Source organism: Nilaparvata lugens, chromosome 4, assembly GCF_014356525.2.
Source record: "Nilaparvata lugens isolate BPH chromosome 4, ASM1435652v1, whole genome shotgun sequence".
Taxonomy (NCBI): domain Eukaryota; kingdom Metazoa; phylum Arthropoda; class Insecta; order Hemiptera; family Delphacidae; genus Nilaparvata; species Nilaparvata lugens.
The window spans coordinates 21,271,711-21,289,218 of NC_052507.1; the positions used below are offsets into that span (position 1 = coordinate 21,271,711).

The 17,508-nt window shown below is 31.5% G+C and overlaps 1 protein-coding gene across 4 annotated transcripts in view; it reads left to right on the plus strand.

Annotated features, from left to right (window-relative positions):
* The window catches only part of LOC111056540 (receptor expression-enhancing protein 1), a 50,984-nt gene extending 33,476 nt beyond the window's left edge, over positions 1-17,508 (plus strand). The window contains exons 6-9 of one of the 4 annotated variants that reach the window (XM_039426930.1): positions 2,104-2,236; positions 4,139-4,283; positions 5,384-5,552; positions 6,817-10,223. In XM_039426930.1, coding sequence (XP_039282864.1) covers positions 2,104-2,236; positions 4,139-4,283; positions 5,384-5,552; positions 6,817-8,265 — 1,896 coding nt within the window. In that variant the 3' untranslated portion in view covers positions 8,266-10,223. Of the gene's footprint in view, positions 1-2,103; positions 2,237-4,138; positions 4,284-5,383; positions 5,553-6,816; positions 10,227-12,988 lie in introns of those variants that run through there. The other 3 variants (XM_039426932.1, XM_039426933.1, XM_039426931.1) reach the window with 3 other exon arrangements.

Genomic DNA, 17,508 nt, shown 5'->3' on the forward strand with positions numbered 1-17,508 from the left:
TTAATAAATCGAATATTTGTTATAACATTTTTTAATAACCTATTGCCTTAACTAGTAGTTGATATTTTATGGAAGAGGAAATGGAATACTACCAGGCTAATGTACGTAGATATTCTATATAAATTACCATACCGGTAATAACAAGGTAATTTTTAAAAATGTTGGATTTGACTCGGTTCAGTAGTCTAAGCTATACCGTATTAGAAAGCGTTGCTTTAAATCAATCAACTCAACACAAAAAAATGACATGTTAATTCAGTCTTTGCGTTTGAAAAAGGTGTCTGCAATCTTTTGAATTAAGTTCCTTCAATCTGTTAGTTAAATAATTCCATCCATCGAATCTGTATAATTTACATGAGGAGGTTGAATTAGGTCTTTAAAAATTTATTTTTTATAGCACATAATAGGCTATAGCCCTGGCCAAATTGTCATATTTTATAATTATTTCTGTGTTTGGGCTTTTCTGTAGTAGCCTAAACGTCTTAACAGTTTTTCCTTCTATTTCCACAAAACCTAGTTTCTACTAGGCTTTCTATTAGTTTCGTAGTAATTATTGTATAAAATATTGGATATATTTTTTGCATGAATGTAGATAGAAATCATTTGGAAGCTTAAGTTGATTCGCTTTACTAATCAAGTAGAATTTGTGGATTGATGAATGATTTTCTTGCACCTATAGGTACTGTTGTACATGTATTCTGATCAGTTCATTTAAAAAATTTCATGTATGAAATGAATACAAGGTGATGTAGCAAGCTGTACATTTTATGTTATTTTTCAAAAGTGATAACTATAACAAGAGTTTCTTATCAATTTTTGAAAGAAACCTATTAACGAAACTCTAAAACAATAGTGTTTCTTATGAACTTTCAGAATAAACCTATTAACTATGTTAATTTCAATCATAATGAGCTGCTTAAAGAAACCAGCTTTGCAAAAGATTTACGAACTATATAAAAAAGCTACTGTAATTTGAAAAATAACTATTGAAGAAATGGATTAATTGGGATTCTCAATTGCACGTCAAAAAGAGCTCAACATCTCACTTCAATATTATTCCAACTATTGATATATATATATACTCCTATTTATACCTATTGACAGGTCTATAATGCATGCAATATTACCTTATCACATTATACAAATTTAATGGTGTTTGAAGATATTAAACTGATTCAAAACGCTCAGTGGATTTGAGTGTGCTTCAATAGTAGCCTATAGAATCGAAAATGAAGGAAAGTGATTCTTTCAAGAATCTAGAAGGAATAGATTCAGGTAAAGTATTACCTTCATTATAATCTTTAGGTATTTGTTCCTTATGCATTTTAGAATTTATTCCTTATGCATTAGTTTGAAAATAAATTAAAGTGAAAACTACCACGGAAATGCAGTGCATTGGAACCAAATTTTTTCCTAGTATTTCCTTGAAAGTTCTTGTGGCTAGGTTCTTCTAAGTTCTAGTTTCTTAGGAGAAAGAGGATTGTCAAGTTATATTGCCTTGGCTTGCAAAAACCAAAGATCGATATTGCAGTCAGGTAAATTTTAATAATTTTGGTTAGGGAAATATATAAAAAAATGAAATAGTGGGGAGACACAATTCTCAACTCGGCAGTCGATCTGACAACCATGGAGGTGATGGCAAAGTTTCTCATGTGGGATTTTCCGGACTTGATTTCCAATGGTTGTAAGTGAGTCGAAGAAGAACATTCCCTTGGAATTGGATTCTGTCAAAGAAGCTGGAAATATGGAGAATCTCATGAGATGAATTACCAAAAAGAAGTTTAAATACATTTACCTAGTTTGGGTAACTTATACATTGTATTTTTTCTTTACCTGAACGTCTCCATCGTCCAAAAAACTATTTTTCTATTCAACATTTTATGTAAAGATGATGTTAAATCTATGTCCACAAACGTTTTTGTAAAACTTTGTTGGACTTGATATATATGTAGAAAAAACAACATGCAATAGGACAAATAAAGATTTGAAAAATAATGAATGATATGAGTAGAAGTTGAATATTTTTATTCAAACTAAGTACCATCTAACAAGCGGATAGTTGATGCAATATACTGTACTTTGAATGTTGTTCTGTTGTTTCAGGGTGGAGGTGGAATTGTTAACCATTTGAGAAAAAGTTACAGCTTGTGCGATCTCAGCAAAGACATCGACTTGAGGGCGGATCTGAACCGCAACAGTATGGGGCTTCCAGATGAGACTGTCGATGGCATACGAGGTAAGTTGATCATGCACATTTCTATTATCTATCTCAACCGCATTCAATTGAAATTATAATTGTATAGGTTTATAATAATGGTGTGTACTTCGAATATCACATACCTGCTGATTTTAAATACATGAACTAATATAAAAATGAATGAGTTTTCAGATAGGGCCTACCTACAATAATCGTTTTACTTCTGTCTGAATGAATTGTCTGTCTTATTGAATGAAAAGACATGACCAGCAGTATACGCTCATTATATTAATTTATCGAACGGTATTATAGAAGTACATACAGTATATATTATGAAGGTGCGTACAGACTTATGCGTCACGAACACGAGCATTTCTCTTTTCATCTGTTTATGCTATGCGTATTATATCAGTATTTGTACAGAAACGTATATAAGATGCATATAATTAAATCAGCATAAGCTGATGGAAAGGTGATGCACGTATTCGTGATGCATACAGAGACTGTCTAATCAGTCTCTATACAGACTGATTATACAGTCTAAATAGTGGCGTATAAGCTCTAGTAGTTCTGTAAACAGTAGACCTCGCGCTCAGTTAGTTACATTGACCTGTTGTTATGTTTTCTCAAAAAATAATAAATAATTTATCAATTTAAAATGTCTAGAAAAAATCCTAAATAAACATAGAGCTTTCTGTCCTACCGTATCGTACCGTGACGTGTCAACACGGAATGTGAGTGTGAGCGCTGTTATCAGGTCTGACTGCCGTCGATACGCCAATCCAATCAACCCATCAGAGAACACTCTGTGTTGTCGTGTTGGCGAAAAATCGGTGTGTTGAAATTAACAAAATAAACTACCATAATGCTGATTTCCTACAAACTTCATTTCTCACTTTTCATTATTTTAGAAATCAATTTCTTTTCAATAATATTTGTTGCAATTTCAATCATCAGGTTAAAAAAGAAAAATGTAAAAAAAATGTTTTCTATCAATAACTCCAAACTCCAAACTAGAATCAGTAGACAACACTGTCTACTAACGTTGATGGAAAGATACATTTTCAATATGTTCGATGTTTTTGAACGGGTAGTATTATAGTCCACTAGACAGATGATTTATGATGAATAATTTATTCTATAGTCTGATTTTTACTCTAATATTGGTGTATGAAGGAGGCTCCTTTTTCCTTTTATATTATCCTTGAAATGCAAAATTTCCAAAAAACCTTGTACCATACGTCGACTAGCAATTTAAAAAGGAACATACCTGTCAAATTTCATGAAAATCTATTACCGCGTTTCGCTGTAAATGCGCAACATATAAACATTTAAACATATAAAAATTTAAACATAAAGAGAAATGCCAAACCGTGGACTTGAATCTAAGACCTCACTTCGCTCGGTCAAAAAAATATAGTGGCGTATAAATAATACCTACTATCAATTAATAGGTAAAGTAATAGTAGGTATTGGTATAAGCCTGTACCGACCTCTAGAATACTGATTTAAAATAAATAGCGTTTTGTCGTAAAAGTACAAATTAATTTAATACCGTATCTCAGAGTGATGATAGAATCCAAAGATTTTTTATTTGATGTCGTGGCGAAGCTTGGACAGTTATGTCCTCTCTACCACTTGACCAAGTTGTTAGAAAAATTTGGCATATTCGACTATCATCTCAAAAACGTGTGACACGGGGAAAACTCATTTTTTGAGAAGTTGTGTCAGTACAACGTTTTCTTTATAATACAATCTTCATGATTTTGTATTATAGAAGTTTCTATCATTGTTTTTTAGTTTTTCCCCCACATAGTGTAAATCGCCACTTTTTTCCTCGCCACACACGTTTAGTTGAGCGGAGAATCCACACATCTGGTGAATTGTTCAATAATTTATTGTTCTATGTAGTTCTTTCTGATGATTTAATTTGAATTTCAGAGTTGCAGTGTGAGATGCGCACACGGAGTGCGCGGCAGAAAGCGGCGGCTGCGGGTGTGGGTGGGGGTGTGGCCGGAAGTCACATGGACCTCTACTTCCCCGAAGTCGACGTCAACATTCGATCTCAACACTCCATTCCGCTCAGGTAGCCTAAAGGCCTATATAGGTCCTACAGACACACTTCCAACACATGTACATTTCAACATACTTGCACATTTCAAGATGCTCTATTCTAGCATAATAATCTAATGCATACTAATGCATAGAATAGGATATTTTTCTATTAATTTTACGAAGCGACAAAGTTTGGACGATAATGTGCACATCATCAATTAATCTCGAATAAACAAAATCATTTGGATCAATAAAGTAGGGTATGTTAAAATATCAAGACGCTGTAGTCAAGTCCATTATATAATTATTGTAGGACTTACTTGTATCTATATGTAGGCCTCCCATTATAATCATGTCAAATTAAAAAAATCAAAGTACGGTACCCTTTTTCAACTTTATTTTATTAGGCTCACTCACTTGAAAATGACATTATAAGCCGAAACATGTGAGAAATAAACTAAATTTGAAAAGGGGTTCTTTGATTTTTAATTTTACGTAAATGCGAGTAGCCCTAACCGAGAAAGTGAACATTGTAATTATGTATGACTTGTCTGCTGCTTTTGTTGTCTGATGGTAAATAAAATGAATCAATCTCATTTAAAAGAAGAAAGTTACTACATAACAACATCCAGTAGCCTGACTCTAACTGATAAAGTAGTTCATATATTTCAACCCTGAGGTTTGAAACACTCATTAGCAAATCTATGAAATTCATTATGTGAAACAGAAAGTAATTGATCATCTACATGTAGAAATTGCTCAAAGCACTTATCTTTGATTGGATGTGAAAATAATAATATCAATTACAATAATGATAATATTATTCATAAGGCGGAGTTAATTTCTCAGTATTCATTAAGACTGCAGCACAACATTTATTATTATCTATATTTTTCTCATATTGTAGCAATTTTGTTTTATTTAGACTTGGTAACGTTCATTATTATTATTTCTAATTTTTATAATAATTTATTTCTTCATTTTTATTTATTGTCTACTTGAAGCCCCACGCAGATCATCTCGGGGCTCATTATTTTTTATGATATTACTTGTAATATTGACTATATAATGTATGTTTCTTATCCAATAAATTTGAATTTTGATGAGTTGTTATAATTATTGTGTTTGCAGTCAAATTCGATCGACGGATGACATCAGTTGTGGGTACGGCGGAGAGGTGGCGGGGGAGGGCTTGGTGCGGTCAGGCTCGCTGAACACGGCGAGAGTCAGGAGGCCGAGGGACGAGGTGATGGGTGGAGTGGGGAGAGGGCGCATCTCCAGGCGGGGTCTCACCTCCGAGGTCAGTCATTTATCACTTTCCTTCACTTGTAACAATTTACACTTTTAGTATTGTTTGTCACTGTGCTTCAGTTGCTGTTATGAGATGAACTGCATACGCTATAGATGTTATACAATAATCAGTCGTCTATTATAGAACTGTATTATAATCTGTATTGTACGATGATTCATTCTAAATTTTTATATTGTAGATGAAACACCAAATTATCATTAGATTATTATAGACCCGTGTTCTGCTCCATATCAATTTCCATGTAGTAATTTTTTTTCGATCTCAAATTGAGTGGTACCATTTTAAAATTAAAAATAATTACCTGGATTTCCAACCCCACCTTGAACTGAAAGTCAATAAATTTATCTCATTAGGTATTGTAAAGGAAAAAATAAGTAGGTTTGAATGAAATAGATTATCGTATTGTAGATAATTTTTAAGCAGAAAATTGTATAACAAATGAATACAGTGAATACATTCTGAAATTTTCTTTAAAAACGTTGTAAAAAATAGTATTTCCCTTACTTTAGTTATAAAACCTTCACAAAGAAATAATTCAAGTAAAATGGAATTAACTACTTATCATGAGTTCTATGCACCTTGCCTCTACCAAAATATCTATCAATATTACTGTAAATTGAATAAATATTATTTATTACGCAGTATAATAGCACATTTGACAGTTTTCTTCTATAGTTTGTTTTTAATTTGCGAATATATTAATCTTCAATATTTGATACCTTCTCTGTCCAAATTAATATTGAAGAGCATAATATATCAATACAGTATTAGTATTACTTTTTGATAATATTGCTGAGCGCTTGAATTAATGATGGTTAATAGAGTACGTAAATATTGAAATTTTGAAAATATTTATTGGCTGATTAATATTTTTACCATCTATTAATGCAAAGCTCCTTTTTAAGTGCGGTAGTGCTATTTAAAAGAGTATAATATTTATGTAGAATGGTTAAGAAAGTTTTCCTCCTGAATAGCTATAGTAGAATGGGAAAGTAACTTAAATAATGGGCAATGAACAAATTCAAGAAAATTACTTGATACTGTAATCCTTTTCAATATGGACAATATTTTACAATGCCCTAAAACTGACTTGAAGATATACATTTTTTTGTCTTAATGAGTCTAATGAAACAGTAAAGATCCTTGTAAGTCACTCCCCCTCAATATTTTCTATTTTTATTTGTAAACGTTGTTGTAAATAATCTTTTCAATTTTATGTTCAACATTATCTTGACTTGATCCTGTTTTCAAGGACAGTGACGAGTTTGACGTTGAGGATGCAGACTTGGAACTGCCACCGACCTTGGTGCAACTGCCAATCTCCACTTATTCCAATCCACCCTATTCTAATCCCACCGAACAAATTCCTTTTTTTGCCAACACCAACATGAGTCAGCTAAACAGTCAGCTGGCTTTCATCAACCTGCTGCAGGCAAATCAAGCATTCATGAATAGATTTATTGCTCAAGGCAACAGAGTAGATTCATTAGTGTTTGGTAGAAACAGTACAGACGTGATTGTTGATGAAATAGTTTCTGAAACATGCTTGGATGAAAAATCTGGTTCTATAGAAAATTTAACAAAAACTATTCCTGAAGAAAACCAACAAACTGAAAATTTAGATAAAAAGGCTACTGAGAATGGAAATCATGCTCAATTGAATAAAACGGATGGTGGAAAGTTTGAGCAAGAGGTTTCTTCTAAGCCACAAATGGTTGGAGAAACTGAACAACATATTTCATCTGATCAGAAACCCATCGAAAATATAGAAAAATTGGAACTTAAGCCAGTGATTTCAAACAAAACTGAACAAACCTCATCTTCTGAGCAGCTAACAAACAAAAATAGACAAGAGGTTTCTTCCAAAGAAGAGATTGAAAGTAAAGTTGTTGAGAAATCCCTTCATGCTGAGGAAATTGTACTCAAAAAGGAAGGGATACCTAAAGATGAATCGGGAAAATCTGATACATCAGTTGATAACTTGGTCACTAAAAGTTTGGAAGATATTTCTTTGGAAAACAACGAACTGAAATCACTTGCACCTCGCAAGGGGCGTTATGGAAAAAAGGCAGCTCCCAGACCACCATCTGCTTATGTGTCTAATGAGGACCAAGAAATAGAAAATGAAGACTTCCAAGATGCTGAGTCCGAAATAGAAGGAAATGAGTTTCTGGGGAAAGCACCAGATTTGATATCTGAATTAGGAGGAGAGACAAAGGTTGACAAGCCATTAATGTCTCACAAAAATATGGATTCTACTGTGTTGAATGTATTAAAAAGCAAATCGAACAATGAAGAACTCACTAAGCGCTCGGAATCTCCTGTAAGTCCTCCTGACACAGTTTTCAAACCTAAAGAAAAACATTCGAAACTCTCGAAATTACTTCCCAAAACTTCACATTCTTTTCTAAATTTCTTCAGCTCCAAGGAACCATCACGTTCTGATGCAAAGTCCCTCAAAGGCAGCTCCGAAAACGTACAAACGTCCAGTCGGAACTCCCCTGCTAGAGATAGAGATGATCGTGATGGCATCGTCATACCCTTAACAGACGATGACTCTTCTGTCAATGACAACTCGGAATTTTTCGAAACTTATCAAGATCCTGTCAAAGAGGATGGAGAAATGATTTCCAAAGAGACTAGAGAATTTGAAATTCGAGAAATGTCTCAATCACCCACGGCTAGAAAAAAAAACTTGTAGACACTTTTTAGATCTTTATTTATGCAATCAAGGTATATTATAACCAACTACAGTGGGACGTTTTTGATTCGAGCTTGGATGATTCAAATTAATTTGCATAGCTTACTATTTTAACTCAATCAGTAATATTAAATAAGAGATAATTCATTAATTTGAATAAACGTAATTAATTTGAATAGTTCAATTCAAAGTAAACGTTATTAATTTGAATACTGTAATTCAATTCGAAGTTCTATTTTAAAAGTGGTTGAAAAAGAAGGCTTTCCAAAAATATATTTTAAGACACTATCGTTGTGTGAACTTAGCCCCCAGCTAAAACTTTTTAAATGTAGTGCAGTCAATTTAGAGTCAAATCAATAATAAATCAGTCAAATCCATCTTATGTATCTCTTATATATGCTATGCTTCCAATCAGGAAATTCCCAAAATTGACTTACTAAACGACTAATTAAACCCTCTCGGATCGAGACATTGTCATTCATGAACTCAGCATTATTTTCCTACTGTTAATCATTATATTGATGATCGATTTTATATTTTATTAATATCTTCCCATTCGATTTTGAAGTTCAACCTTCACTGTATTCAAGTATTTCAACAAATACGCATACCCCACTAGCTTGGTTGAAAACTGATTCCCTATGTTAGTTCAGGTTATAAATTTGTGTAGAGCCTCGCCTTAAGTAGGATTGCATTCAGTTTAATCGATAGTATATTCAAGTAGATAAATATAACTCCTTTAAAAAATGTATGTATGATTCAAATAATATATTGCTCCTTGTTTGTGGCAATAGGTAAAGTTGTCCAGTGACAGAAACATTAGTGTTGAATGTTGAATATTCTCACAAGAATCTCAAAAATTCATTAATCAATTGAATTTGAACAAGGCATAAAGATAGCATACCCAGCTTGATTTGTCTGATGTCTGCTAATTACAATTTTTAAGTGGAGTAAACATGAAACTGAATGATCTCAAAAATATTTTATTCATAGATTCTCAGCCAATTGTATAAAGACAATATTGTTTAAGTTGAGCGATGATTTGAATACTTTTAAAAACTATTCGGAGTATTAGGTTTAACATGGCTGAAGCCGCACGCACACCGACACCCAAAGATTCCCGAGAATCAGGGGAACATCCCTCTCCCGGTTCCATGTAGGCCTACTCTTCTCGCGTCTGTGTCTGCAAAGCAATAATAATAGGTTGTTATACTGCCTTCTTATAAGTTTTTGAATTATAATTATCTTGATCAGACAAACGCTAGCTTATCACAAAAAAATATTATGAGCCAGTTATTTGGACATTTAAAAAAAAATAATTTTCATAAAAATAAAAGATAAGCAAGAAATACATGATGAGATTCCAATCAACACATAGATTCTTAAACTAAAGATAACTCGTTTTCAATCTGACAATGCCAGCAAAACCTTGGTTTGTGCGCTGGCATAGGTACATAGTACTACATACTGATAGAGTTTGTAAGAATAAATGTAAAACACTTTTATGTTCACAAAAAGAAAAATGTTCGAGAGCGAGAGAAGACGAAGGAAAGAGAAAGAAGAATGAAAGGAGAAAGAAGGATGAGAGGAGAAAGAGGAAGACAAAATCTTGAAAAGTATATAAATATACAGAAGTTTACCGTACAATTACTACAAGATATTATTGAATTCATTCTGCAATTTTATCCAATTCTCTAGTACTTGCAAAGTTGACTTTGAGATCCTGTTCATGATACATTTTTCGGAATACAATTGATTAATTTATGGCATACCTATATGATCAAATTGCCTCCTACACACAGTTAGGTCCGTTCGTGGTACAGGAAAAATGGTAGGCGAACGAAAACTACTTTTTCTACAACTGCGCGTAAAAAAAGAATTTTTCTACAACTGCGCGTAAAAAAAGAATTTACATACTCAATTCTCCTCGTAAAACAGCTTATTTCTGAGAAGAATCTACTTTTTCGCTCGCTAACCATCCGCGCATGCGCAGTAAATTTTCTTTACGCTCGCAAATCATTCACGCATGCGCAGAAGTTTCTTTACGCTCGCCAATCAGCAGATGGTAAGCAGCTCGCCAAAAGGTCAGATCTTAACCTAAAAAGTAGGTAATTGTAACTCCGCCGATATAAGTAATTTAACAGGTTTGGGCAGTTGTAGAAAAAAATTTGTATGTAATTCGCGCGTAATGCTTCCTTATCGCTCTTGCAAAATTATCACTCTCCACTTCGCGTCGCGTGATAACTGTTTTGCGCGAGCGATAAAGTCGCGCATTACGCTCTTAATACATAAATAGCTATTACATACTCAATTCTCCTCGTAAAACAGCTTATTTCTGAGGAGAATCTACTTTTTCGCTCGCTAACCATCCGCGCGTGCACAGTAGATTTTCTTTACGCTCGGTAATCATTCGCGCATGCGTAGAAGAGTTTCTTTACGCTCGCTGATCAGCTGATGGTAAGCAGCTCGCCAAAAGGTCAGATCTTAACCTAAAAAGTCGGTAATTGTAACTCCGCCGATATAAGTAATTTAACAGGTTCGGGCAGTTGTAGAAAAAAAATTGTATGTAATTCGCGCGTAATGCTTCTTTATCGCTCTTGCAAAATTATCACGCTCCGCTTTGCGTCGTGTGATAACTGTTTTACGCAAGCGATAAAGTCGCGCATTACGCTCTTAATACATAAATAGCTATTTTTACTTCAGCAGTAAACAGATTTTTATTTTTATTCAGGTACACAATTAAAATTCTTTACAAAAATGTACCTAATTTTTAGTACTTTGAACTCGCTGTATAATAGAGAGCTGGGGTAGCGTGTTTGTTTGCCAAGTGCAGCCCTGATAATGTGTCTCTGGATCACTTCTATTTTTCTGAAATGGGTCTTAAGAGCTCCTCCCCACACTCTTATCCCTTAATATTGGAAGATGGCCTGAGCATAAGCAAAGTATACCATTTTAATAATTTCATTCTCGTTTAACTTGTTCAATTTATAAAATTTATGAATGATTATATTTTATTTTGCTGCAGGTGTTGTTAATGTGGATATTCCATTTTAAATATCCATCCAGATATACTCCTAAATACTTGAATGCATTCACTCAATATTATGATTATATTTAATGATTTAGCTGATCCATGAATTTCTTTTCCTTTCTTCATCCGTCCCCCGTCCTCCCACCTGTGTTCCAACTTCTTGCTCTAATTCTATTATCTACAAGAATTTGGAATATTAATGACACGTAAGAGTTATTCATAATGGAGTTGTATAGTGTGGCAATGAATTCTAACACAATTGGCTCTTCGAATTTGATGATTTTTGTAGCAAATAGATTGGCTGATTTCCTGGATGAACAGTTTGCTTTGTAAGATTTACTGTGTTAATTTTACTTTTTTACAGATATTGATTATTAATATGGTTATTTATATTATATTTAACACACAGTTGCATGCGAATTCAATTTGTTTGGGATAAAATTGATCCATGAATAAGAAAGCATAGAGAATAAGTACTACAATGCTTTATTGAATTTCTTATGAATACCTAACTTTCCTATAAAAGAGAATCTAACCATGTTTTTTGTATTTTTTCAATTTTTAGTAGTCAGATTAATTTGCAGTAAGCTGCTTTGTATTGATAATATTCAAGTTTGCAGCTTAATTGAATTGAAATTTCAGCTTCATTTTGACTAACAAAGTTCTATTGCAGTTCAATAAACTGACTTGTGGAGATGAAGCTTTTAATTTGAAGTATTAGATGGCAATGTTTTTGCTATAACTGATCACACGCTTCAAATCAGATTACAATTTCATATTTGTGTTAAACTTTTCTTATTAACAAGTAAGCATAGTTGAATTTATGAATTGGAATTGAGCTTCTATGCAATTATCAAATATTCAGATGAACAAAACAACTTCTCTGAATGTGATTTATAATATATGATTGGTGGAGAATCGAAATATAAAGAATATCTTGCTTTATATAGGCTTCTTATTCATTGTTCCACAAATGAATTATTGAATTATTATCCTTTCAATTTTACTTGTCTTTTCATTTTAAATACAGATTTGTTTTTGTAGCCAATCATCCATCATTGCAAAGAATAGAATAAAATACTGTGCCAAATAAATGTGAAAATCATTTTCTTTTAAAAATTAATCGCCAATTCGATAAATGAATAAAAAAAAATATAAAAAAACCAAAGCCTACCATTACTAAATCTCCTATAGTTTGCTATAGGCCTACCTATAGTCCTAGCAAACCTTAGTTTGCAGCACGGGGCTTTATGACCAATACTATTTCTCACGAGAAAAGGTGTAACTTATTGGTGATTCTATCAAAATGACCTACGCACTCATTTTAGCTCTTTCTCTCACAAAATTAATGGTTGTGTGGCTGAGAGGACCTGGAATCCTGACTCCGTCCTAGATAAAGGCATAGCCTATAACCAACCAATCAATCAAATAGTTGACAGGCTTTCTGGCTTCTGTGAAATCTGGCAGCACTGTAACTCCACAACAGCAATGCTGCAATCTTAAGATTTGCACATCTGTAGAATGGAGCAAACTGATTGTAAATCATTAATCAGGAATATTATTATAGAAATAAAACTTAATTTAGAAAACTCATGTAATTAAATATTAACATTTCTGCAAATTTATTTGAAAATGTTTATATGTCTCGTGATATTTGCTATTTTGAACCGTAACCAGTCAATTATTTTGCAGGTTCCAGTCGGCTACGCTACTTTGCCCAGGAGTACCAAGAAGCCACCCCGCAAAAAGACTCAATGAAATGAGACACCATTTCAACCTTGATCCTAAGTTGATGTTCCAATAAATCGATAAGATAGAGAGCTTACCATTTAGTTTTAGCTGAGTGAACTAGTATCACTCTAAAATGCTGTTTTAGTTTGTTTTATCAATTTTGTTACGCGACAAAGATTTTAATTTCAATGACCAGCAGAAAACCTTTGTTGATTTTTTTCTAGACTTGTGATTTTGTTTATTTACCTATTGTTTAAAGGCTTTATTTATATTTGAGTCAAAGTGTTTTATTTTATGTGCTATTTATTTAATTTATGATGCTTGGAGAAGATGATAAGTATATTTGTATTCTATCAATTTATTATTTAAAGGTCTGCTTTGGAAATTCTTATTTATTTATAGATGGATCGCCATTGTATTTTTAATTTTAATTGATTGGACTCTTCATTGTGATGTTGAATATCAATGGATAATAAAACTGATTAATAATCTACTATGTATTGATATAAAATTTTAACATTTTCACATTGTTTAATTGGAACTGGATTCCCTAAAATACTGAAAATTAAAATCGTTCTGTAGTATGTGTATTGTTGATAATATACTCAAAGCAAATATTATATAATCCAAGACTGTTATTCAAGTTAGAATGTAAATAATGATGTTGTTATTCAACAAAGAACTGTTACGAAAAATATAGTTATAAATGGCATAGAGAATGCGACTGTATTGACCCGACCGACCATACGACAGTGCTATCCTATAATATGCATAGGTGGAGTAATCTAGGTCTATAATGCTCTAAGCAGTAATAATAAGAGAAGCTTTAACATTTTTACTTTTAATGAGACTCTAGTTGTAAAAATGATAATAATTATTGTTCATTTATACATGAAGCAGCTTTAAAGCTATTGGTGTACTAACACGTATTATAATATTATAGCACTTTTAGAAAAAACTTTATATTGTGATGGATAATGAGTTCTATTTTTGAATGCTTGAATGTGCGAAATTGAATGATTGTCTAATTTGAACAAAACAGAAGAAATCGTCGAGATAACATTATTTAGAAGCATAATCAGAGAAACGTTTTAAAATTATTTTCTTGTTAGTTTTCTGGATTTCTTTGACCGTAATATTAAATTATTATTGTTTCAGAGAATTTGAAGTGAAAGTAAAAATTGAGTGTATAAATGCAAGACAGTCATCTAGATGAAGTGTTTAAATTTCACGCATTTGAAAATTGCGTATATCTATGCATTAAAAATAAGTTCTTTATATTTTTTAAAAATTGATATGCCTACTTTCTTGAGTTAGGAAAAGAATTTCTAATCACTTGAATAAGTATTATCATAGAGAAAGAATACGCTGTAGGCTATGCTTATTCTATGGTATTATTAGAATAGAAAGAACCATTTGCACCTAGGTAACTGGTATTTTCACAGGTTTAGGATTTAGAATTCAAGGGTTCTACTATTTATATAAATGTAAAGTTCGAATAGAACTAAGTGATGTATATCATTGATCTTACAATTTCCTTGTACTGAGTAGTAGAAGTATTATTATTGTTTTATGCTAATTAAATAATTGTATTACAATTAACTATTTATATGGCAATGGATTTGTTTTACATAAGAAGTATGACGGTGTTCAATTCTAATTTTGTTGATTTAAGAACCCTGCTTCTTAATTTACTTTTAGAAAAAAGATTGTTTTATTATTTTCAATTTCAAATATGAATTATGGCAAAAAATGTCATATTAATTTGAAAAATGATTTTTGTATTAGAATGTAATTATTTATCAACGTAGTATATTTTTCCTAGAAGTAATTCTAATTCTTTTTTATTTAATTATGTTCAGTCCTACTACAGCCATAGAATGAGAATACAGAGTATTTTATTAGTATTTGTGTTCTTTGGTACCACTTACGGTACCTATATGATTTCTATTGTTTTTTATTCAAGTCCCATAAGATTATTCTTAGAGAAATCTCATTATGATATCTAATTCTCCTTTCCTGAATAGTTGTGTAAAATAATGGTATAGTCATTTGATGATGTAGGTAACTATAGCACAGGCTACATTCAACTTTAATAAACGTTTAAAAAACTCACCTCAATATGTTTATTCTAGAGCGATATAAATGTGCTAAACCATGAATCTTTAATGATCTTTAAAAACATTTACCTATTTTGTTTAAATATTCTTTGAAATAATATTAATTCCTAAGGTCAGAATGGAAGGAAAATTAGACGATGTTAATAATATCGATATAAAATATGGAAAATGTATTTTCATTAAGATGTTAAAATTGTAATGTAGGCTACCGTACGAAAAGTGTTTGATATTTTTGGATAGAGTTTAGTGAATTTAAGAATAGAATTAAGAAATCAGACAAAACAGTTGAGAAAGTATACAATATTGATTATTGTTACAGTAGAAAAATGCCTAAGAATTGCTGAAGAAACATAGTACAGTATAAGAATATGATGCCAAAATAATTATTGTAGAGTACTACAGCAAAGAAAACATATCATTAAAGGCTACAGAAATTTCAGTAGAATTTATGATAGCACCCAAGTTTATTGTCTGTTTATTTCACCATGGATCTATTCCTCAAAGTCTGTTTACAATATTTTATTATAAAATTACGTATTATTTTGATTTAAAAATTTTATTATTAATACATCGAAATTGATTCAAAGATTTAGTTGATTATGAAATCGGATAAAAAATTAAAATATGAGATAAGATATTCAATATAGGCTATATGAATGATATTTTATCTCATATAACTCATATTTTATGTATACAATTATTTAATACACGGATCAATTAATATGAAAATATGACGTCTAAAACTGTATCTATCATAACTTACTAAACCACTTCTCATTCACAAGAAATTCCGTCTTTTACTTCCGCCCAATGAGTTAACAATAATTATTAAAGTTAAAATAACAATAATATTACAAATGTATTTTTGAAAATTAAAGTACAGTATTGGCTACAATACAGAAATGATCAGGAGTCTAGTGGATAGTAGCCTAGAATCAGTCGATGAAGGAACCACCTATATAGCTAATTGTATAAAGCTAATACACTTTCATTGAATTTTTTATGTAGAATTGCACTGACTTTTGTTTATTTTCCGCCTCTTTGCACTTTACGACAATTATAGCAGTTATAGCTTATAGGCTAAGCAAAATTGAGATTGAACAGTCTATTAGCGAATAGTATTTAGAAATGCATATCTTATACCTACTTTGAAAATATTGGCTGTGAAAGAAAATTTATTTCAAATGTTGTAGGCCTATTTACATATAAAATTGTCGTGGTGTCAAGGTTTGATGTTATTGCTCTCATTTTATTATAACATATTATTTATTCTATGTGAATTATACAAATAATTTAATTAAATCCCACATAAATATCTCTGCTACTTGATACAGTAATTTTAAGTATTGACATTTCAGTGAATAGTATTTATTGCTCTACTAATTTTCACGTTATAAAATTGTATTATAAAAACACCGCCAAACACGAATGCCGCAAAACAAATTAACCAAATTGCTTTTATTTGTGACTAAATTTTGATACCCTACTTGTTGGATAACTTTTTTCTGCAATATGATTAGGAAAATCTCATATTTTTCGTTGTAAATAGGCTAGTTCAAAATCAAAATATGAATATGAAATATGTCAGCCAAGCTGCCAAACTATATGAACTATAGGACCTTGAGGCTACATTCCATTCTTATATAATATATAACAATAGAACAAGGGAAATTAAAAGTGAAACTTTTAAAAATATACAGATTCATAATGTTTTTAAATTTACCTGTGGGAAGATGAACGTTTGTTTAAATGCTGAAAAATTAATGTTTGACAATATTTTGTATACAACCATAGCCACCTCTAATACAGGTAGCTATGTATTAGAGGTGATTATGTATTAGACGTGGCTATGATAGAACTCATTATCAATATCACAATATTAGATCTACTATGAATGCTAATTAAAATTCCATCTACAGTATGTGGCGTAGCTGTTCTAAGTCATACATAAGTTAGAATATTATATAATGTTATTGTTAGTTATTTAAGAATATTGTTGATACGTATAAGATCTAGTGAATTTGTTAACATTTTGAGCACAATTTTAATTTATTTGGTCAAGGGAATTTTTGAACTAAACGTAATTTGATAGGAGAAATTGTAATAGTTATGATTACAATCAAGGGAGTGTAAAATCTATTTTTCAAGTCAGTGTCCTTTATTAGATATTAGATGGAATGTTTGTGTTTAATCAACATGATTGTTTTGTGATTAGTATAGTATTTACTTTTCTACCCAAGCAATTTTTTATTACCTATCTGATTTAGAAAATCTATTGAATGTTTGTTTGTCCCTTTTGTATTGATAAATTATTCAACATTTTGTCATTTCACTCTTTGACAATAAAAAAGTATTATTGAA